This window comes from Diceros bicornis, chromosome 6 (genome assembly GCF_020826845.1).
Source record: "Diceros bicornis minor isolate mBicDic1 chromosome 6, mDicBic1.mat.cur, whole genome shotgun sequence".
In the NCBI taxonomy this organism is placed as follows: domain Eukaryota; kingdom Metazoa; phylum Chordata; class Mammalia; order Perissodactyla; family Rhinocerotidae; genus Diceros; species Diceros bicornis.
This window is the reverse complement of record NC_080745.1, coordinates 31,606,787-31,631,753: the sequence shown is the minus strand read 5'-3', so window position 1 is coordinate 31,631,753 and position 24,967 is coordinate 31,606,787. Positions and strand designations below refer to the sequence as shown.

The window sequence follows — 24,967 nt, the reverse complement described above, 5'->3', positions numbered from 1 at the left end:
TGCACTAGGGCTAAGACTTTGCTTTTAACATTAAAATGTGCTTTTCAGTATTTTCAGTATCTATAATAAACCTCTAGAAGTAATTTGGTAAAAATCTTAAGCCAAAATCTACCTCCCTGTTACGGCTATTCATTGACTAGTTTTCCACTGTGGAGCAATAGAAAAAAAGTTCCTTTCAGTTATCATTTTCCCTTTCCCACCATCCTCAGCATCTTTAGTTCCTCAGATGACGTGACATGACTCTGATCCCTTCACTATCCTCATCACTCTTTTTTTAAAAGTGTTTCAGTTTGACCATATCCCATGTAAAATACAGTACGTACTACTCTAAACTTTACAGAGTATATCTGGGATTAAATAATGGCTGATTTTTTGTTTTTGTTTTATACTCGAGCTTGTTTTGGTATACTGTAGACTTCTCTTACAGTTAAATTGAGAAGGGAGAGATTATGCAGATGGGAACGAAAAAACAGGGTAATGAATTACTTTAAAAAATTTAAAAAACCCTGAAAATCACCTATGCTTTATATACAAAGTTGGCTGTTGTGACTTGTTAAATTTGGACAAAAGAATTTATTATTCCACTTTTCTAAGCCTCTGTGCTTTAGTTATGTGTTTCCAAATATTCAAATATATGTATTAATACCTTTGTTATTATTTTAATGTTGGTAAAGTGTAAAACAAAATTAAGTGTCAGTTCTTCTACTGCAATATAAATAGCTGAAATGCTGACAAGGGAAGATTAAGCAGCCAAAGGAGATGAGAAGCTAAAAATAGAGCCCTGAGCTGAAAGATGACACAACTTTCTCTTGGTATTGGGAGACTGACCAGTAAGAAAGAGGGAAGGGTTAATATGACATTTAGGATTTATTATAAAGGAAATATTTTATTTTTAAGGTAAAAGCTGTTTTGTTTCTTTTTTTATCAAAAAGGGAAACTAATTTTTTCTAATTATAAAGTTATATGTTTATTGTAAAAATTAAAATTTTATAGAAATATATAAATTAAAAAGTAAAAGCTCACATAATTTCCCTCTTCTTTCACCACACCCCATAAATAATGCTAACAGTTGTTTATATAGCCACGTAGACTATTCTTAAGCATGCTTATACATTCATATGAATACTTTTTAAACAAAAGATAGGATTATATTGCAGACGTTGTTCTTTAGCTTATGTTTTACTTAATAGTATGTTTACTTTTTTCTAAAGAAATACGTCATCTTTTTAATAGCTGCAGAGTGTTCCATTGTATGATTTACCAGTCTCCAAAGGATATACGTTTAGGTTGTTTCCAAATCTTACTATTTATAAACAATGCTACTGTAAACATCCTTGTACATTTATGCTTTTTCACTTATTTAGTCATCTCCATAAGATAAATTCCTGGAAGTGGGATTATGAAATCAAAGAACATGCACATTAAAAATTGTGATATGTATTGCTCAAATGTCCACTAGAAAAGCCTAGTTTTTCACTACTATCAACAATGTATGCATGTCCGTTTTCCCACCCGCGTGCCAGCACTGCTTATCACTGCCATTCTGATCAATGAAAGATAATATCTGAGACTTTTATGGTCTTATGTTTTATATTTAAATCTTTAATCTGTTGAATTTTTTTTTTTAGACATGGTATGAAGAGGGATAGAACAGTTTCCCCTAAATAGTATGCTAGTTGATTAGAAGAGATTTAAAAGAAGAAAAATGTAAGTTTATTACACTGAAAGGAGAATTTCCTGTAGCTGAGGAATTTAATTGGGGGTCAGCCACTTTAAGGAGGATATATGTGCATAGGGCTGCAACATGTGCAACAAAAATAAATTAGATACCCTCCCTCTACGGTATCGACAGCCATTTTTCTGTCTCTAGTGACTGTTTTTCATTATCAGTTACTTATATATGGACATTTCTATTCAAATCTGCCCTAAATACTGTTAATTGCTTTGACTTATAATATAACCTACTTATTGACCTGTATTATTCACAGCAGTCCTTAAAAATAGCAAGTTAAGGTGATAGTAACTAGCAATCAAATCCCTTACAATGAACGCCATAGGGCATTTTCATTGTAATAAATTAATTGCTTGAAATCTCACTCCCAAAAGTGGGAGGTTTGGGGACAGAACCAAGAACATGCCTGTTTTTGAAATTTAGCAATAGACCCACCTTAAGGAGAGAAACACTTAAAGCAAATTTCTACACTTTGTCTCATCAAAGCATCTTATTCCTTCTGTTGTGTTTCAATTTTTATTTTTCTGGAAGAATATTTGGGACATTTAAGATTGGAAAGAATAGGGAGACTTGAGTAATTGAGCAATAATTGCTTTCTTTTGATTGGCATCGCTTGTTTTCTGTCCTTGGCTGAGACATTTTCTTAGCAGTCTCTGTTCTTCACTGCCTGATTTTTTACTTTCATGAGAGTAACATCCCCAACCCTATTCTCATTAGAGGTCCTGGAAGAACCAAACCATGTGTATTTTAGTACGTTCTCTTTCCTTTTCTCTAATAATAAATTCCTCTCCCTCTCCCACCCTCAACTGAGGCAGAAAGGGAAAGCTGGGTAGTGTATAATCAGCAAGTGAGATTTCTAATGAAATTGTGATATCTAATGAGGTTGTTTCTTTTGTTCATTAGCCATAGCGGAGTCTTTGGAATTGGACTTCTGGGTTCACATCCTGGTTATGTTACTTACTAGCCAGGTGACCTCTCTAAGCCAGTTTCCTCATCTGTACAACTGAATCACTTCATAGGATTGTTGTAGAAATTAAATGCAATAGCACATCGAGCACTTAACAGAAAGCCTCGCACATAGTAAACGCACATAAAATTTTAGCAATTTTTTGTATTGTTCTTATGTGTTAAATCCATCTTTTTTGTGTATGACTATTGCTCAAACTCTTCCTCAAAATGTATTGCTTTTTTAAGCTTACGTGTGGGAGTTGGGATTAGATTTGGCTGCTAATAATAGGAAATTCAAGATGGCTATGGTGTAATAAACAAACAAACAATGGTTTATTCTCTCTTGTAAGGTAAGTCTGAAAGTAGGTACTCCAGGTCAGATATGGTAACTTTATGGAGTCATCAAAAGCCATGATTTTTCTGTCTTTCTGCTCTCCTATCCTAGCACTTGGCTTGCATCCTCAAAGCCATTTTGTGGTCTAAGATGGCTACTGGAGCTTCAGCTAGCATGTCTGAGTTGTAGGCTAGAAGAAGGAAAGGTAGAAAAGACTTCTAAGCTGTTGTCTCTTTCCTTTATAAATAGCCTTCCCGGAAATGTTTTACATTTCCACATACATCTTATTATACAGAACTTAGTCACATAGCCACACCTAGCTGCGAGGGAGGCCGGGAAATGCAATGTTTTGGTTGAGTTCATTGCCACTTCAAATAAATTTGAGATTCTGTTACCAGTGAAGAAGGGGAGAACGGATATTGAATGGTAGCCATTGTCCCTGTCATAGCCTATTTCTTATTGGCAAGAACAGCCAAGAAAATACTACTATATTATTGGATTAAAAACTTGGAAATATTTTTGTGTTAGAGTGACCTTTTCGTTGTAAAGGAACTCCTAGTAGAGAAGTTTGAATTACATTCATTTCATGTAATTACCAAAATATTTCTGAGTACTGTCAAGTTTTTACCACCCATTCTTGATGTCTGGAATTAATTAGACTGGAAGTCTGGTTGCTTTTGCTTAGATATTATTTCTAAGTCATTCAGCATTTGAATTTTAATGGGAGTGGATGTTGGGAAGCCCCTACCTCCGTGAGCATTTGAAGCACTAATTCATAGCTTTCTTTGTAGATATATGGTAGTGTATGGGAGAAACTACACCGGGCCTTTGCCATTTGGAGTGGCTTTGGTATGACCCTAACTGGCGTTCACACCTGTGGAGATTACATGTTCAGTGGCCACACAGTCGTCCTAACTATGCTGAATTTCTTTGTCACTGAATGTAAGTATCTCTTTAGTGCTTCTATGCATATTAGATGACTAGCTGCAGAGGAGGCTGTGGAAAGGGTGTCAAGTTCTGTGAAGAACGGGAGAAACAGATTGACCTAAGAAACATGACTGAGAAGCATTGGAAGGAATGTGATTTTAAAATGATCTTTCTGTCCTTTTCCCAGATACACCACGAAGCTGGAATTTCTTGCACACTTTATCCTGGGTTCTCAACCTCTTTGGAATCTTCTTCATTTTGGCTGCCCATGAACATTATTCCATTGATGTATTTATTGCCTTTTATATCACAACAAGACTCTTTTTGTACTACCATACTCTAGCCAATACCAGAGCATATCACCAGAGTAGGAGAGCAAGAATTTGGTTTCCCATGTTTTCTTTTTTTGAATGCAATGTTAATGGTACAGTACCTAATGAATATTGTTGGCCATTTTCAAAACCAGAAATAATGAAAAGACTAATTGGATGAACAGTGTCTTGGTAATGGGTTCATGATTAAATATACAGTAGTTGTTGAAAGTGAATAACTTTGCTTTCTCCCCCTAGGTTGTTTCTGGATGTCTTGCTTTTTGGCTTATGTGTTGACAAAGTAATGTTCCCCGTTCTGAGCAAGGTTGTGATTATAGAAAGCAAGAAAGAACAATCAAGAGTCCTTACATATTTGTTTGAACTGAAAGCTTAGGTAAATGTTTTCTGCCCCTTCTCTTTAGGCAGACTTAATGTTGTGATTGAAGTCAGGCCGTTACCCTTAACCTGTTGAGTATTTGCTTATTGAACTTAAGCAAATCAACTTAAACAATTTGATGGTTGATAGATTTTTTTTTTTTGATTTCTAGTAGGACTAGAGTCAATAAATAATATTTTTTGAAGCTCCTTATTATCTTCAAAGGAAAAAGCCCCACCAAGTGAGCAGTACTTATTCTTTGAACTAATCTCTGTGTCTTTTTGAAAAAGGCAACTCTGGATATTGATCTATTTTACTTACAAATAATTTTTGCCTTCTGAACCATCTTTAAGAAAAGTATACTGAACATACTAGACTGCCTGAAACAAGAAGAAAATAAAAGGGGCCATACATGAGGTGACAAAGTACAAATATATTGCTGGAATTTTTCACCAAAGATGCAACAAAAGATGCATTTTGTTCTGAGGGTTCAGTATGACCATCAGTAAGTATTCTTGAGGGAAAAATGGCTGCATCCGTAAAAATAAAATTGGCTTAATTTTAGTGATGTAGGTACCTGGAATAACTTTGTGCTATAGCTGTTAGTTAGACAGATGACAGCCCAATTTTATGCTTTTCAATGACGTTATTTAATGAGCAAAATAGTGGAGTGTTTTACCAGATGTTATATAAAGTTCTTATGTCTTTAAGTTGGGAGATATGCATGCAAAGAATATTTTTTCTCTTTCTGAAAAGAAATTTATAACAGGTTGCAGGCATAATATAACTTTTTGGTTTTTGAAATTTCTCATTCTTGGCCATCAGAAGTAAGCAGTCTCAGACATATTTGGATATGAAAAGGTTTTGTTGTTTTTTATTTTTAAATACAATGTGTACATACATTCTTTCTATTTGGTCTTAATTTGGCAGTCAGGAAGTGATATAACTTAATTACTATTTACAACACTAGAAATTTAATACCTTAAGTAATTTGACCTCTGTGATAACATTTGTCACTTTACTTTTAATGATTTTGTATAGTAGTTATGACAGTAGGATGGTTATGGAATTGAAATTTGAATCCCAACTGTTGAGCTTTGTCACTTAGAATATTAATTGTAGTTTTTACATTCCATTTTAAAACGGAATTAGAAAAGGTGCTGGCATATCGAGATCTAAAATTAAGGCACTTAGCAGAAGTCTGCCCCTCATATGGGTGAAATATTTTATTTTTGCACTTTGAGTCATATTCCCACCCCTGTATAAGCTACAGAGGAGCCTGAATGGATTGGGCAGGAAAGGAATATTATGCAAATGAGTTTCAGTCAGTGCTGAATGACCTCAATTCAGGTCTGCTCTGAACATTATTTTTTATTTCTCACTTGAGAAATGGCACAAGGCAATTCAAGTTTTATTATGCTTTTAAATCTCATACTTCAGATCTTACAGTATCTTAAATTGTTGATTCTGTTACATGCTAGGGACAAAATGCCAACATTTCATCTAAGGAAATTGCATATTCATGAAGGGTGAAGGATGTTTCCTATGCCAGTTAGAGTAGTTTGACCCTTGAGGTCAAAAGATGTGTTACTGCCATTTTTCCAAATGACAGAACAGGACCACAGTTAGCTAGGAAGGGACTGATGTTGGCTTTTGGGACAATGTTTGAAAAAAGTCTGTGGCAACATGAATTCAAGAATGTTAAATAGCAACTTAATGGCAGATTTCCTAATGTCAGTCTTCTTTCCTTCATATGGATTCTATTCTAGAACAAAATAGAAAAAAAAAATTGCAACTAACTTTACAGAGCTATTGACATTGAGAGTACCTAACAGCAGACTGCAATCAGGGTTGTAAAATAACTTTTCAGCCTTGCATTTATCGTATCTGTTTTGAGGAAAAGGTAAGCTAGATTTATAATTTATTGTTAAAACTATTACAAAGTAATGTTTACATAAATTAATCATCTCCAAGTCTCTTTCTTGGAAAAACTCTGAAACAAAATTCTTTTCTGTGTTTTTTTAAATACGAAACCTATATTTTAGTCACTTTTTGTTTTGTCCAGAAATTTCCAGATTTGTCTTTCTATTTTTTTTTCTTGTTAAAATCTAAACCATAGAGAAGGTAGTATTTACATTTACATTTTGGGTGTGAATGTGGCTAGGTAGAGAAGCTACATGCCTTATAGCTACATATTTTTTGACTTTGTATTAGGTTCTACAGTTGCAGACTTGTGAGAGGCTTACATCATTAAACATTAACACCTCAAAAGGAACCAAGAAGGTTTTGGTTTGAGGATGCAAACTGGAAGTTATATTGCAAGTCCTCTATGCATTTTCTCTGTTCCTGGGGGCAGCATTGCCTTTTTTTTTGGTTTTTCTCTCTCTTTTTTTTTTAAGTCCATGCAAGGCAGTGTTACTGAAGGGTAATTGAAGTTCATAGGGAGTGGGAGGTTTTGAAGAAGGCAAGTTTGCTGTTATCACCAAATAATTTGGGATAATTTTTGGCTATGCTGCAGATTTTTCAACATGGCTATCATCTCCGTAGTTCTCTGTGGCCAGAATTGCTAGGGTAAAAATACATCTTCCATATGCTGGGTCTGTTTATTAGTATCCTTTTAAATCAGTAAGCAGTGAGCTTAGCCTTAGAACCAGTCAGTTAAATAAGTGTGCACTGTTCACAAGAAAAAACCCATTGTCTGAGAGGCCTGCTGGTAGTGTAACTCTGACACTGACACTGCAAGTGGCATTCTTGCCTATCCTGTACCTGCTGTTGCTTAGAATTCCAAGAATCTTCACATTTGTAAATGGAGAACAGAGAAGCCAAATCCTTTTATAGCTGATATGAAACAGTCTATTTTAGGTACATCTCTTTGGAAAGTGCTATTTATATATTCAAAGTCATATTCATAACACTAACGTGCTTTGACTGCATTCAGCAAAAGGCAATTTCATATTAGTTTCATGGTAAATTTTTTTCAAGGATTCTAGTTCCAAAATGCTTGAGAACATTGACCATATTCTTGTTTTAAACTCTCTGATCTAATAAATTTAATTCTTTGATAGTCTTTTTGTAGATTTAAGTTATCCCTTAATAAAAGTAACTATAGTAATAGTCATTTGTCAGTTCTTTAAGGTATTCAGGCATTTGAGACAAGAAAGCTCTCTTTTAGAATAGTCCAATAGCTCTCTTCAAGAGTATTGGTTTCATTTAGATAGTTTCAAAGCCAACAAAGCATGTTAGTTTTAAGGCCAACTGTATTTGGCAGTTAAGACAGTTTGCATTTGTAAAAAATTTAGCCTGAATTACCCCTATATCTCTGTAGAGGAGAATTGTTAGTATCATCAAAAATCAGACTGCTTCAGGTGACCAGTGAGAAAGGAAAGAGGTTGAAGTTTTTTTTCCCTGTCTTTGAGTGGCTTTGAATGACTGAAATTACTATGGAAGTAGGTTTTGGTCCCCCTCTCACCGACCCCTCACCCGCAGTGAATTCCACCAATATCAGGTAACTAAAATGTGGCCTATTACTTTCCATCAAGTTCAATAAAAATATCTATGAAATCTATAAAGTCATAATTCAGCTACCAATAAAGTTGGTTTTTAGAGTATGTTCTACCCTAAATTAACCAAAGGACTTTTTATTCAGTGTACTCCATGTTTAAGCATAAGGAAGCTTTGTGCCTAATATGGAGGGAGAAAGAATAATATGTTAATTTCATTGTTATTTCAGGTCTGTTTCAATCTGAACTACTGGGTTGTCTGAAGGTAGCCAAGCAGTGTTATCAGTAATGTCATCTTAAAAATGCTTAATTTTAATAATTTTTTATTCAGAGATTGTTAGATTGTCAGGACAATTGAAGTATTTCTGATATAGAACAAAGAAAGTGGAAACTGGTACTTACTGGGGCAAGCAAAATTAGCATGGACTAACATGGGCATGTTTTGTTTAAGAATTCTACCTAAATGTCACCTTATCCACACCAAAACTAGTATTACTTGAAGATGCAAAAGTTCCTGTGGTAGCCATACCTTGAAGCACAGTATTGTATATAAGTAAATATCTTGATTCTAAATTAAATCCAGATTTAACTAATATATATTATTTTATATCTTTGTTGTATTAAAATGTTTAAAAACACTAAAAATAAAACATTTGAAAGTTGGATTGCAGTCTCTTATTTAAATGGCTTTGCATTATTAATGCAGCAGGTCTATTTTTTATACAGTGAATTTTTATTTTTGCAAATGATTGGGCCCTGCAACTTTAAATCCTAATGAAGAATCTAGTCCCTGACATTTACTAATTTTTAGTTGTCTATTAGATAGGCCATTTGCTCTTTCCCCTTTATTTTCTGTAAACTAGGAAAGAAGAGTGATCTTCCTGAGGGTATTAGAATAATTGTGGACTAAGTCGAGAGGGAGGGAAGAGAAACAAATAGCTACTTATTCCTGGAGACGTTCAAGTTTTTTGTTTGTTTTGGTTTATTTTAATTGTAGATTATATAAGAAGATGGCATCATCCTGTCAGGTCAGCTTTGGAGATAATCATGAACGTGAAGACAGTTGTTAGGGGTAGCCCAGTAGCCCAGAACCGTGGAGTAGTTGGTACATTAAGCATTGTCACAGGACCATATGAGGTTAATCCACAACTAAACTAGTCTTCATGATCACTACTAATTGTAGCTTCTCTGGTGCTGGCCTCAGCTGGTCCCTCTTGGGAACTCTGGGAAAAGAATAGTCTAGAACCGACCTAGAGGCTGCTTGGTGGAATAGAAAATGCACTGGATTTAGACTCTGAGGACATGGATATGAGTTGCATCTCTGCTGTTGATTAAATTGGGTCTTTTCTTCCAGCTCTGCTTAACCTCATGTGTAAAATGGGGGGGGAAATGCCTGCTTCATAGGTTGTATTAAGGGCCAGATTATGAAAGTACTGTAGCCTTTCTGGCTCAGTACCTGGTACATAATGCTGAAATATTAATTGAATTTAGGTCAATAAAACAGGGCCTTTCCCCCCAGGGAATTAATAATCTAGCTGGGAAGATGATTCCCAGATGATAAAAAGGTAGATAACAACATTCATTGGTGGAATAGATCAGTTTTAAAACTGCCTGGCTGAACATCTTCATGGGTAGGGGAAGAGAGTTGGGGCTTGTACCATTTTCATCTGGAGTTGGTGTTTTACATATTTGGCTTTCCTAGTAGGCTTTCTCTTTGAAAAACGGGTTGAGGATAGGGGAAGGAAATGTTTGGAAACCACTGAGGCAATAGACAAATTTACTGTCTTCATTTAATGGTACCTTAGGGGAGGAGGGGCTCACTGGGCACCAAGGGTCCAAAAATTCACTGAAGCATGTGAAACTTGAACTGAGCCACTTCCCTGAAGGATAATTCATAAGGACATGATGAAAGGCTTAGAGGGCTCTAATTGTCATGCAAAAAATTGGATTTATTTGTTTATGTATTAGGGAACTGTTGACAGGGTATGTGTTTGATTTTATTATAAATGGAAGCATTGGGAATGCCTGTTGCTAGGGTCTAAATTGTGGGGACAGGTATAGTAGTACTATAAAATAGGAATTAGTAAAGGGCAGAAGTATAAGTCAAAAAGAGAGAGGTAAGATGGTGGGAAGTACACAAAAGGTCAAACTAGAGATGAAGGGAAGGCTAGAGACCCTAAGATAGTAGGTCAAGGACCCAGGACTGGGTACAGCTTGAAAAAGGCCTTTGCCCCCAGCCAAGGAAGATGAAGACACCAAACAAATGAGCTGCCAACTTCTACTGGCTGGTATAATATGAATATAGGATATAATATACTCTGTATCCAAAATTATCTTGCTTGTGGTCGTGCACCTAACCCACCTGTTGGAGTGCTGGGCTGCCAGGCGTGAAGTGGAATGGGAGCCGGCTTTGGTGGAGACTTGAGGAGAGTGCTAGGGTAAGAGAATGCCTCAGAGGAGTTCCAGTTATCACCCTCAGCTGTAACTTTGAAGAATACCAGATGATAGCTATAAGGCCTCTGCTAGACTACCATGATATTTAAATACCATATGTTCGCAGCTCACAGGGCTCCTCATGAGAACCAGAAATACGCAACCACCATGTCCTATTCATATTGCAGCCTTAAGAGCCCTGGATCCCACTCTAAAGAGAATATCTGTACTTAATGATTTTTGATACAGACTAATCAGCAGCCTTCATCAATAAGACATCAAAGTACAAGAAATTTGATCCTGTTTTTTGACAAAGACTGATTTTGGAGGCTTAGCTAGAGAGCATTTTGGCAGTAGTGATGCAATTTGAGGGACTTAACATGGTTGAAATCTCACATGCAGTAATTTGGTAAGCCTAACCATCCAGGCAAGATGCTGAATTTTCTTCACTATTGATTCCACAGTGGTGCCTTTGATTCTTACTATCTTTTTAAAAAGTTATTAATTTTAAGTAAATGATTAATGAACATGGTAACAAACTATATATACTGAAAACTCTTTTCCTCCCACTCCTGTGCCCCAGCCTTTAGTTCTCCTTTCAAGAGGCAACCATTTTTAACTGGTGTGTTTTTCCAGAGGTATTCTATGCATATACAAACAAATATTTTAAAAATTTATTTTTACCTTATTTTACACAAATTGTAGCATATACATGTATATGTACATATATGTACATGGTTTTGCACTTGCTTATTTCACTTAACATGTACCAATTGCCTTCCTCTCCAGGGACATATCTTAATTAAAGAAGTGTGTTTATTCCTCATTGCAGTGAGGGAGAACGCACACCATGGGGAATTACAGGGCATCTCAGTTGGAGGGTGTTGGAAAGGACTTTTATAGGATCTGGGTTTCGATTAGGTGGTTTCGGGGGAATATGTTAAGGAAGCATGGATTTGCTCTGGATTGGATGGTTTCAGGATGCTGAGGCCATTCTATGATTGGGTATCTTAATAAATCTTGACAATAAGGCAGGAGGAATGAATTGAGGCTAACGTTACAATTGGTAAAGAAACAGCAGTCACTCATATTAGACAGGATAGAGGGATATTGGGTCATCTCTGTGGTTTCAATAATGCTTATGTTTTTATTTGTGTTCAGACATGATGACTGAGTAGTCTTGTTTTTGTCTTGCTCTTTCATGGTTACAGATCTCCTTGTCTGATGTTGATGTTCTGTGAAATTTTTTATGTCCAACAGGAAAACAATAAGGCCTCGCTGTGAGTGCCAGGCCAGCTCCCCAACATCAAGAGCTGCTTTCTTCTTTCTCATATGATTTATTAGTGTTCTCCCCGTATAGTTATATAATGAGATTTCCTCATTCTTGTTAATAGCATCATGATATTTCATTGTATGGATATCATAATTTATTACTCGTTCCCTGAAAGATGGACATTTAGATCGTTTACTATTCAAACAATACTGCAATAAAGAACATGTTACTTTACATATGTGTAAGTTTATCTGTAGAATAAATTGCTAACAGTGAATTTGTTGGGTCAAAGTCTTTGTGCATTTTAAATTTTGTTAGATATTGTCAGATTGACCTCAATAGAAGTTGTACCAATTTATTCTTCCACTAGCAATATATGAGTTTGCCTGTTAATCCACACCATTGCCAAAGTAATGTGTTATTGAACTTTCTTATTTTTGCCAATCTGATAGGTTTAAAAATGGTATCTTAATTCCCTTTCTACCTAAGTAAGCTGCAGAAGTATTTTTAAATTGTAATATAATAAGGGAATGGTGGAATGGTGCCAACTTTATTGGTATGCAAATCTTTCTGGAGGACTAAATGAATCGCAGACTATGTCATATATTTTTTTAAAAAATCCATATGACTATAAGATGTTGAATGGGAAAAGGAAGATGATTTAACAGGTTGAGTGTTTCTCCCATTTTATTTGTAGCATAGTCTTTAACTTGGCCATCTCTTGCTATTGGAGAGTAACGTTTTTTTCTGATAATTATCTTCCCTGAGCACCTGAAAGAAGCTAAGTCCTGTCTAGAAGGGAGAGTCTAGAGGACTCAGGAAATGTTAATACCTGTCTGCCCACCAGCAGCTACTATAGGCTCTGCCATCGCCTATGAGATGTTCTAAGGACCTGAATTTACCTGTCCCAGATATAGGGCACCATTGTAGATGTGTAAGACCCAAGGTATGGAAGCTGCTTTGAAAGAATATTTATCAAACATTTATTGAGCACCTGCTATGTGCTAGGCACTATTTAAGCACTGGTGCTTCAGTGGTAAACAAAACCAAGTCCCTGCCCTCCAGAAGCTTAGTTTCTAGATAATAAGTATATATATGAGAAAGAAAAAAAGCATCCCTTACAGCTGTCAGCTAGTAACTGGCCTAGTTACAGTGGTGTTCCGCCACTGAACATAAGCAACGTTATAGAATATCAACATCAGATGAGGACTCTGCATGACCGTGATGAACTATCTTCACTCGTAACCAGGCCTAAACAGACACTACGCAACACAAAAATAACTATATATCCCTCCTCCTGAATAATATGAGTAACTAAGATAATGAATTGCCCCGCTTTCTGAAAACATCCAATCCAGATTAGCACTCCACTTCTTTGTTTTCTTGAAACCTCTGTAAGATCACCTAACAGGAGCCCCAATCCTGTAGAAGCCTCTCCTAATACCTTCCTGCTGAAATTCCTCACTCCTCTCCATGGTGTTTAGTCTCTCTTGCTGCAGGAAGTTTAATTTTAAAAACTTTGACTGATGTGTATTCCTGGTGATCTTTGGCTGGTAGGAATTGACTCTTTAGGTAGCCAAAAGTGCCATCTCACACACACACTCATATACACACACACATACACACAATAGAAAACAGATAAAAGGACAGAGAGTGACACGGAGCGCTTGCTACCTGACAGCACTAAAAGGCCTTCTGCAGAGGTGACATTTGAGCAAGGGCCTGAATGAAATGAGCGAGGAACCATGTGGCTATCTAGGGGTAGAGAGAGTAGCAAGTGCACTGGCCTGTGGAGCAGGCTTGGCGTGTTCTACAATTAAGAGGCCAATTTGGCTTCAGAGTGAGCAAGGGAAAGGGTGATGGGAGATGAATTTAGAGAAGTAGCCAGGGCTCCAATCATGCAGGCCTCAAAGGTCCTGGTAAAGACTACATTTTGCTTTGAGTATTATAGGAAGCCATTGAGAGATTTTGGTTTTGTGTAGGGGAGTGACTCACATCTCCATCCCACATCTCCATTGTAGACAGAGTGACACTGCCCTTAGGCTAAGGCAGAGAAGGCCTTATCCACCCATCTCCTGTGTCGGGCGACTTGCCCGGCCTTGGGGACTGTTATCCCTGAAAGTTTCATCAAGCTCTTCTGGGTCCTTTATTAGAAGTTCGGAAGAATGAAGGATGCACAAGGAAATGCAAGCTGCAGCAGAACCAAAGGAGAATGCACCATGATCTCAGAAATGCTGCGGTGGAACGAGGCAGCAGAGGATGTAATAGGAAACAGGATTTTTCTTAACTTTTTTTCACTTTAAAAAATTCACAGGCTGGCCAACTAGAGTTATGAGAGCCTTGTTTTTGGTTCAGAGGTCTGCCTTGGCAGATGGGCACCAGCAGAGGGTGCTACAAACCTCTAGCAGCCTGTATGCTTTTGTCACTTAGGCACAGAATGAACTATGGAAGTTGTTTTGAACAAAGTATAGTGTGCGCATCAGAATCACCTGGCTTGTTAAATACACAACGCTACATCCTACCTCCTGAGTTTGATTCTGTGGATGGAGGAATTGTCATTTCTAACAAGTTCCCAGGTGTTGCTGATGTTCCCAGTCAGACTGGTTCTCTAGAGGTGGTCAGAATCACCTGAAGAGCCTTTCAACTTGGCTGAGGCAGCCTCCCCTAAGGGCATTTCAGAATGTAGTGGAGTGAGAATGCAGGTGTTCACAAAGCTCCCTAGTTCACTCCTCCATCCTCGTAGGCGGTTGTGAATGTACTCTCAACTGAAGCTCTATGTAAATGATTACCTTAAGCATCATGTTTAGCTTTTTTATTCCCTCATTCCATCTTTTAATTTTGGTTTCCAGTTGTACATTACTAGTGTATAGAAATACAATTGATTTTCGGATGTTTACCTTTTATCCTGTGACATTGCCAAACTCATGTATTAGTTCTAGAAGTTCTTTTGGAAATTCCTCAGGATTTTTTACATAGTTGCAGACAATCTCATCTGTGAATAGGGACAGTTTTATTTTTCCCCCATTCCATCTTAACTCTTGTTTCTCTGGTGGCCAGAACTAGATCTGCTGACCCCATTCTGTCATTATATCCAGGAGCAGATACACCAATTCACAAAGCAATTGATGGTATTCTGAATCTTAAGTGACCACTAAGGACACTTAGGGGAAAAAACATCTGAAATGATAATAAGGGCATTGGCCCTGAGATGAGAGACATTGGCCAGAGCTAGAGAATAGAACCCCCACCTTCCTATAGTGGAGAGATTATGCTCCAGCCAGGAGTGGAAAGAGTCTAGCTTTTAGCACAATCCTGCCACTCTGAGCCAGGAGATCCTGCGTGGGTCAGGTATCTGAGTTGTAGCATCCAAGGGGACTCTTGGGTTAAATCTTGGGGTGGACCAGGGCTTGGCAGAGGTGAAAGTAGCCCTCAGCGCATTTGACAGGTCATGGGAATTGGGAACTGCATTCTCATGGAGGGCTCCAAAGTAGAAAGCAATAGATGGGGTTTCTAATCTAGGCAGCAGGAGAGAGGAAGTTTGCCCTTTCCTGGGCACTAGTTGAGTGGGGATAAATGGTATCTGGAGGCATGACCTCCCTTGGTCCTCCCTTTGCCAAGCCCCTTTTCCAGGGCTCTAACTTCTGGGGTCAGTTCACTAAGCAGCTCCCATTTTCACAGCTTCATGCTTCCTCTGCTTCTAAATTTAAAGGTAGCTGTTGTCTTCTCAAGGAAAATATCAGCATGTCTAAAGTGTATTACATTTTCATTTCCCTAGCCGTAGGGTAGCATGTTTTGGAGTAGATTCAGAATTGGCATTGCCTTTGGCTTCCCACTCTGGGCTCCACCTTTCACCCCTTATAATCCTTCCTGTTAGGAAAACCATTTAAAATAGACATGGCTGATAACCTCAACTGTCACACTGTAGTAGGGCTTGGCTTACAAGGGGAAGACCTGAGTTCTGTCTCCTAGTCATGATATAGTGGGGCTGTGTGTGGGTTCAGGCAAGCCACCAAACCACTCTGTCTCAGTTTCCTGATTTGATGTAATGGGATGATAATATTTGGAAGACAGTATAGTAGAGTGGTTTAAGGGCATGGACTCTGAAGCCAAGTGCCTGGACTCAAATCTTGGCTCCTCTACTTACTAGCCACGTAATCTTAGGAGGTTACTTACTCTCTTTGTCTCTCAGTTTTGAGTTGGTAATAGTACTTACCCTCATAGGGTTATTATGAGGATTACTAAGTTAATACATGCAAAGGATGTAAAATAATCCCTGGAACATCATAGGCATAACATATCATCATGATCATCATCATCATCATCACATTATAAGAATCCACTGAGTTCATGTTGTAAAAGTTAAAACTGAAAAGTGATATCCACTCTGTGACTATTATCTTACCAAAGGTATTTAATAGTGGAGTTGGCTATGCTTAGCCTGCAGGGTGAGGAGGGCTGTTTTGAACGTCACCTTCCCAAAGCCTCGATAAGCTGCCCTTGCCTGGGCAGTTCCTCTGCCCACAAACTGGCATGGAGGACCCAGGTCCCCATTATTTTTACAGAGCCTTAGATGCTGGGGAATTAAGAACTGAAGATATCACACTCCCAGGGAATGACTTAACCACCTCTGTAGGAAGGAGTTGGGGAGGGAGGCCTCAGGCAGCATCAGGGACAAGGACAATGCCCTGGCACAGGACAGAGACCTGAAAGGGAGTTATGAGAAGCCTGGCTTTTGTGCTAACCTTCTGGGGGACTGGGGGACATAGTCCCTCCAGGCAGTAGTGTCCTTATCTCTAAAGGAGGAACAAGAGTCCCTGTTCTGCTCACTTCATAAAGTGCTTGAAGGAAGACAGAGAGTTAATTATCTTGGCTATAACAAAGAAAAGGTATCATTGGAGTATAAGGTTATACTATTACTTGGCGAATTCCCATACTTGAACCAAATCTCCCTGAAAGTGAGTTCTAGTAGAGAGGGTGTGTGGGTGAGCAGTATGCCCTCTTTTGATATAAGGCTCTCTTGCTGGCCCTTATGTTTGCCGTGTCTAGCCTTTTCTGCTAGATTGTTCTCTAAATTGCACTCATTGAAGGCTTTGGTTGAGCCTGCAGAAGTTTGGCCTCTCTGCCACTCAGTTTTTCCAATGTTCTGTATCTGCATGGTCAGGGGCCTGGGGAAGGTTTTCTTTGCTTTTCAGCCCTTCTGCATTCACCCTACACCATACAGGTGTTTTTGCAGTGGGCACCAAGTCCTCTGTGGTAGACTGTGTACTCTTTTGTAATGTGACTTCACTGCCTCTTCCATCAAGTGCTGAAGTCTATTTCCCCACCCCTTGTAGGGGCTGTCTTTGTAGCTGGCTTTGACTAATAAAAATGTGCTGGAAGTGCTATTATGTGACCCACGAGGCTACCACTTTCACCCTCTTGGGATGCTGGCCTGAAACTGCTGTGCCATGAAGGAGCCTGGGATGAAGGATCTTATAAGGAGAGGCCCAACTGACCGAGGTATCCCAGCTGAGCCCAGTCCCCAGCTGAAGCAGCTGTGTGAGTAAGCCCAAGGGAGAGCAGGAGAAGTCAAGACACAGAATCACAGACATAAACTAGTCTAGTCAATGCACAGAATCACAGACATAGACTGTTGTAAGCCACTAAGTTTTGGTATGGTTTGTTAGGTGGCAATAGATGACTGATATAGCTAACATTTTATTTCTAAAGCCCTTTCCCACTGGTCTTCTATATCTTGAAAGGCCTGGCTCTACTTCTTTAAGAGGTCATAGTGTGTTTTTCCAAACTTTCTGGCCCATATCCAGTTCCATACTGTCCTGAAGTCTTTTTTCACAAGGCTGGTCTTGGCTCTGAGGCTGTTGTATTTTAAATGCAGTCTCACTGGTGAGTCACTGGTGTATTCTCACTTGGCTTTGCCTGGAATTAAATTGACCAACATATATGCTTTCAAAATTTTTCAATTAAGAAATTATAAATTTAGACTTCTGCCTTGGCCAAGATGGAGTAATAGGGACCAGATTTACCCTCCCACTTCATTGATGCCCCCTAGATTCTCACAATCGTCCTAAATATGATACCCCAGATGTGATGTGGGCCCAGTACTGAGAACAGGCAGCCCATGCTCCCCATGATCTGGACTCTATATGTCTAGCATTGTATGCTTGTAATTTCATGAAGGAGGTAGAACCTGAGCAGGCATTCTGTCGTAGGTTGCAATCTGGACTCAGCTGACCTTCCCAGCCTGGCCTTGCTAGGTAACCCCTCATCCTGCTACCTCCTCCCCTAATATCCCATCTGTTGCAATTTCCATATTATTGTAGTTCCTGAACATTCCATGCTGTATCATGCCTGGGCATCTTTATTATTATTTGCAGTTGCTGAACATTCCATGCTGTATCATGCATGCCTGGGCCTCTTTCCTTATGTGCTGCCTTTCCCCTCCTTGTCTGCCACACAAACACATCCTCCATTTTTAAGAATATTTAACTCTGAGGCCTTCTCGATGCTCTCAGGGTGAACCGACTCCTTCGTAACCCTACTGTCCTCTGTTCATATAGCAATGTTTGCACCTACAGCACTTTACAATACTTGTTCATGTCTGTGTCTCTTTCTAGACTGTGAGATTGTTGATTTTTAATTAGTCTCCAGCACAGTGCCTGACACATACTAGTTGCTTAATAAACATTTGTAAAGAGGAAGGAATGTGTGTCACAAAATCTGAAAGAATAGGGATGGCCCCTTGGCTGGAAGAATAGCCCATGCAAAAGCTGAGTGTTCCTCCTGAGTGATGAGTACAGTAACTTGATTTCATGCTAACAGAGCCATTGTGGCATTAACTGAGACTTCACTAATTTTGAAGGAATGACAAGTTGGATGGTTCCTTTTACACCATTTATAAACACAAGGTTTGTTCAACTAAAATACTGTGATATATTGGGCCGGCCCGGTGGCTTAGCGGTTAAGTGCGCGTGCTCCGCTGCTGGCGGCCTGGGTTCGGATCCCGGGCGCGCACCGACGCACCGCTTCTCCGGCCACGATGAGGCTGCGTCCCACATACAGCAACTAGAAGGATGCGCAACTATGACATACAACTATCTACTGGGGCTTTGGGGGAAAAAAAATAAAATAAAAATTAAATAAATAAAATAAAATAAAATACTGTGATATAAACAAGAGCAAGCATTTCAAGTAGCCTTAAACTCTTGACAAGTAACTCTTTCCATATAAACAATTGATGAACTGAATTAGAAAATATTCTCATCTGTTCATTAAAATAGGTTTCCCTTAAGACCTATACTGAGAAGCAATTTATTATCATAGTTCAACTAGATTCCTGAAGGTAATAAAACAATTTTTTTTAATATGCTTTATGATTCAGTCAAACCAACTCTTGTTAGATGGACCTAGTTAATCTGAATTAACTATATTTGAAGTCCTTGGCACTGCAGAGAGCAGACTCATTCATTCAAATGGTGTGTCTTTGTAGCTTGTCTCATAAAATTGCTGGAAACTCAGAGAAATCTGATGCTGTTTTGGAGGAGGTGAAACAGGTGTCCCTGGTACACTTTGGTCTCTAGATTTGGACCTCATGAGCTTGGTGGCTTTCTACTTGTAGAGGAACTGTAGCAGCAGCCTTAACTCTTAACAACAGGCACCCCCCATAACATTCCCTCCCTACAAAAAAAAAAAAAAAAAAAAAGCCCACTTCTATACATATATCATACCCACAGAACTTTCCTGTGGCATAAGAGCCTTAAAGGAAGAAAAACACAGACTGGTAATGGAGGGTCATCCTGTTAGAACAGAAGGGTGTTGCCTGGGGAGGAAACCTTGCTGCACATGAACACACTTGCCTGTTGGGAGAGCAAAGAGGCCATTAGTGCTGGGCTGTGCCTCCCAAACAGGGCCTTAGGCATTTCTTTACAGCTATGACTTTTTTACTCTTTGCTAAAATTTCCTGGAGGCGGGGTTTCAAGGAACTAATAAGGCTTTGGGAAGAGCGGAAGTGAGTGTGAAGGCTCCTCTCCCATCAGAGAGCAATGCTGGCCTTCTGCGACAGATGATGTACTTTCCTGAGCCTCCCCAGTGGTGGAGTCACAGCTGGGCATATAGGCAGAAAATCTAGGAATTCCAGTAGCTTCCTCTTGCAAAGACCCACAACAGGTTACTTTGGGGGCAACCACTGCTGTGCTATGGTTTCCCCCACCAAGTCAGACTCCATGAGAAAACCCTAAAACCAAGGTGGCCTGACACCCTGAACTGAATGAGAAGGCAATATTCTGAACTAGGCAGGAAAGCCCTGGTTCTGTATGTTCTAATTGTGCTAATGTTCTAATTCGTTGACACAGTGTTTCTCATCGACCTTTGCAATTTCCTTCCTTTGCTTTCCTGCCATTTTTCCTAGTTGCACTGAGCTTGGGTGTGAGGCTTTCACTGCTAAAATAGCCCTTCCAGGTTGTGTTTACAGGGCACAGAGTGCCAACCTCTGCAAAGGGGCCTGGGAGCACACCTGTGGTCTCCCTGGCCCTCTTCTAGGCAGTTATTTCTGAAATCATGGTTCTTTTATATATTTAAATATTATATATATAATAAATATATATTATATAAACATTTTCTATTTTATACATATATTATATATTTTGAATATTTACATTTCCTGTACCATTGGCTGAGTCTCCTGATTGCCCCTCTTCTGTGAGATGCCCTTTCTTTCTGCAAATGGCCACTTTTTTCCATTCAATTTAACAGCTATTTGTTGGTCCACTGTGAATAAAGCCTATATTGTAGGCCCTTCAGGGGAGTTAAAGATGAAGATTACACTGTCCACATTCAAGAGTTTATAATCTGATAGAGGAAAGTAGAAAAAACACAAATGACTGTAAAGGATCATAATCATTCTGTTTATTGAGCACCTGCTATATGCTCAATGCTTTAAATGTAGTATTTCATTTAATCCTTGCAAGCCTTGCAAGATAGTGATACCATCGCCCACTTTACAGCTTGTTGAAGAACTTCCTTAAGGTTATACTGCTAGTAAGTGACAGAGTTGAGATTCAAACCTGGGCTACTGTCTTCCAGAGTCTATGAGCTTCTCTACTGTACCAGAAGGCCTCTCAGTGCAGACCACAAAAGGCAGATGCCATAGAAGTGATATGAGGCTCCAGGGAGGAGCTGGATCTGAGAAGGCTTTAGAAACACATTTGAGATAGGTGTGCTAGTTTATGTCCTCTGAGCAGCAGATGCCAAGATAGAATTAAATGTGCAAGAGATTTGTTGAGGGATTTGCCTATAATGGACAAAGGGGACAAAGCAGAAGCTTCAGATTTCAATACAGGAAGGAAGGAAGATTGGATAGGAAGAGTCTCAGATGGCAGCACAGTTCTAAGAAAGTTTTGGCAAGGCCAAAAGGGCATCCTCAAGCCGAAGTCTCCTGTTAGAGGAGTCCCATGTTTTGCAGGGATGGACCTGAGTATCACTCAGTCGTTGGCTCAGTCATCTGCTGGGAGCAGCCTATGTGGCTTCATTGGATCCAGAGGGGCAGCAGCTGGAGCAGTGCGTCTGTCGTGTTCCTCACAGCAGCAGATCTGAACAGTGCATTTTCATGGATACCATGATAGTCTTAGAAGAATTGGTTAAATTTCAGGAGTAGCTATGTTGAGAATGACATTTAAGATAGCACACTTTCTATGGAACACTAGTCTCTTAAGATCTTTCTTGAAAAAACTGGGAACATATTAGATTCTCCTTTCAGAGACTCATCATGCACAATAACTCAAGGCTCTGAGAAGTTCTACTTAAAGAAATGGGTTAACCTTGGTTTAATCCAGCAGTTCTCTATTTGATCACAGAGCTCTTTCTATATATGTATATTCTATTAATGCCTTGTGTATTAGTGTTCAATAAACCTCGGTGCTTGCTTAGAAAGTTAGGTTTAGGCCATATTGTGGAGGACTTTAGCCTGTGTTTAACCTGGTGCATGGATTGCTTTATGGAGGGGGTCTGAAGAGGGGAGTCATGCACTCAGAGTTATGTTATCTGGCAGTGGTCTATAGTGGGGATTGCAGCAAGAGAGTGGCCCTCAAAGTTAATCACTGATTAGTTACAGCCATAACCAGCACTGGGACTGCCCCCAGTCTCTAGACATAGCATGTGAATCATATGAAATCCAATTGCTTTACTTCCAACCAAAGGTCTAGGAGAACTCAAATTGTTGGGAAGGATGTATCCTTCCCAACTTCAAACTGACCAACCTCCTACAGCCAGAAATAATGGCCCATTGTCCCTCTGGCTTCCTCATCAGCTTCCCTCTGTACTTAGTGTCCAGGCGGCTGGCAGCCAAGCTGCCCTTGTGACTTTCCCAGGCCTCAGAACTCTCCCTCACCCTCCTTCCACTGCTTCCCACACCAGCCCCAGAGACACAGGGCAGCCACACAGTAGATGCAGGCAGCCGTGGGATGTGAGTCATGAGACATTCTCAGTGCTGACCCAGTGACAAGTCTGTGGAGAAGCCAGCTTCCCTATCCCCCATGTACCTTCATTGTGGAGGCTCACACCCTCATCACAAATTTACCAGGGAGGGCCGGCCCCGTGGCTTGGCGGTTAAGTGCGCGCGCTGTGCTGCCGGCGGCCCGGGTTCGGATCCCGGGTGCGCACCGACGCACCGCTCCTCTGGCCATGCTGAGGCCGCGTCCCACATACGGCAACTAGAAGGATGTGCAGCTATGACAGACAACTATCTGCTGGGGCTTTGGGGGAAAAATAAAATAAATAAAATCTTTAAAAAAAAAAAACAAAAAACAAATTTACCAGGGAAAGTTTTTTAAGCCAACTATCTCTGCTAATGGGCCATGACAAGGATGGTCCAAAGCAGTGGACTCTTTGAATGTTCCATAAATATGATTAGTCACCCTCAATGGGTAAGGCTTGGACAATGGGGAGGCAATGTGAATGGTGGTTAAGAGCATATGATCCAGACTCAGACAGAGCTGGGTTTCAGTTTTGTCTCCACCACTTACAGAACTAGCTATGCATCCTGGGCCAGTTACCTCACCTCTGTAAGCTCATATTTCTTATCTATAACAGGTATAACAAGTATCTTTATAGTATATTATATAAGAATCAAATAAAGCATACTAAATATTTAGAGCAATGCCTGGCACAAAGCAAGTGCCTGATACATGTTAGCCCTGATTATTTTGAGTGTGTTTATCATTACTAATGTCATCACTATTAGATATTGGATGGGTCAGTGGGTGGGGATAAAGTTGTATAAGAAATCGTTCTCACCATTAAAGAGTTTGATCATGGAGCCAGCCCCGGCACAGCGGTTAAGTGCGCGCGCTCCACTGCTGGCGCCCGGGCGCACACCGATGCACCGCTTGTCAGGCCATGCTGTGGCGGCATCCCATATAAAGATGGAGGAAAATGGACACCGATGTTAGCCCAGGGCCAGTGTTCCTCAGCCAAAAAAAAAAAAGGAGGATTGGCATGGATGTTAGCTCAAGGCTGATCTTCCTCACAAAAAAAAAAAAAAAGAGTGTGATTGGGAAGACAGAAGGTACAAGTATTTTTTTGAAAACATGATATGGAGGTAAATTTTACTTTGAAACAAAAGAACTGTAAACAAATATTGAACTCTAGGTAATGATATGCATGCTGAAGTCTTTAGGGGTGAAGTGTACTGATGTCTGCAACTGACTTTGAAATGTATAAAAAAGGTAAGAGGAATTGATGAATGGATAAATGGATAGACATGGGATAAAGTAAATACAGCAAAATGGTAGTTGTGGAATCTAGGTAGTAGATATATAGGTGTTCATTATACAATTCTTTCAACTATTCTGTATGCTTGAAAATTTTCATAATAAAATAATGGGAAAATATGTAATAAATGCCGTAAAGTAACAAATGCCATAGAAATTTAGAGAAAGTAAAATGAACCTGTAGCTGGTAAGTCAGAGAAAAAACTGTGGTGTGGTGAGAATACATTTGAGTTCGGCTTTAAAAGGATTCAGGTGGTTTAACTCAAAGCAGTGGGAACAAGGAAGCATTCTAGGTGGAACAAGAAGCGTAAACAAAGGCAATGACACTAAAAACACCATGATTTGGGAACAGTCTGTGACCTGAATTAGCACACGTGGCTGGTGGGAACCATGACTGATGGAAGGCAGAGTAGGACCATGGTCCATCTTCCTTATATCAGGGACCTTATCCTATAGGTAAAGGGGAGCCACTGAAGTCTCTGAAGCAGGATTCTCTGTGCCTTTTCCCTGTTACTTTGGGCTAAGCTTTTCCATAGAGGAAGGTGTGAGCTTTTGCAATCATCACTGTAACATCAGTGTGAACAATACACACAGGGTTCACCAGTGTAATTGGAACTCTGAGCAAGATTGGAACTCTGAGCAAGACCACAGGTTGCTGACTGGATAATAAACAGCTTTATATCAGTCTCTACATCAACCCAGAATCACTACACTGGAATATCAATTGACAGAAACTGCATGAAGCTTGCACTTAATTTGTGTCCTGACTGTTAAGCTGTAACTCCACCCCTTGCTTTAATCATCACATCTTATATTAAATACTAAATCAAAATGGAGTCCACGCTGCATGTAATCTGGAAAGCTATAGAATGCTCCTCCTTTCCCCTAGTCACTGCTGGGATTTGATAGACAGTCTAGATCAGTGGTTTTCATGCTTTAGTGTGTCTATGAATGACAGCCCAAAGTTGTATGCACAAAACCAGGCACACTGTCCTTTTTGTGCAATTTCAGTGATTTTTCACAGGTACTGGCTTGACTTTCAAGCTCAGTTAATCCTAGGATGCCCCTCACCCTCAACTGTAGGTCCTAACTCCCCAAAATTTTTTAAGTCCCTGGCCTTAGTTTTCATCCCAGTCCTGTCTGTGCTTCCTGCTTCCTCGTCTGTCCTCCCACTGCTGCCCTCCCTGCCACCCCATCCCACAGTGCCCTCTAGAACATTGTTCTATTGTAAACAAACTACCCTAAGTCCTCAGCTTCACCACTGAATGCTCTTTCACTCTCCTCATAAAACTACCTTTTCCCCTGGATATTGGGTCCCAGGGAATACTGCTCATTCTCCCACGCCCTCCCCAACCCTAGGGCTGGACCTGG

General features: G+C 39.6%; 1 protein-coding gene across 4 annotated transcripts in view; it reads left to right on the top strand.

Annotated features, from left to right (window-relative positions):
- The window catches only part of SAMD8 (sterile alpha motif domain containing 8), a 73,376-nt gene extending 64,583 nt beyond the window's left edge, over nucleotides 1-8,793 (top strand). For 3 of the 4 annotated variants that reach the window (XM_058543116.1, XM_058543114.1, XM_058543115.1), the window contains exons 5-6: nucleotides 3,806-3,956; nucleotides 4,129-8,793. In XM_058543116.1, the coding sequence (XP_058399099.1) occupies nucleotides 3,806-3,956; nucleotides 4,129-4,433 (456 nt within the window). In that variant the 3' untranslated portion in view covers nucleotides 4,434-8,793. Of the gene's footprint in view, nucleotides 1-3,805; nucleotides 4,087-4,128 lie in introns of those variants that run through there. The other variant, XM_058543117.1, reaches the window with a different exon arrangement.
- Nucleotides 8,794-24,967: the final 16,174 nt, after the last annotated feature.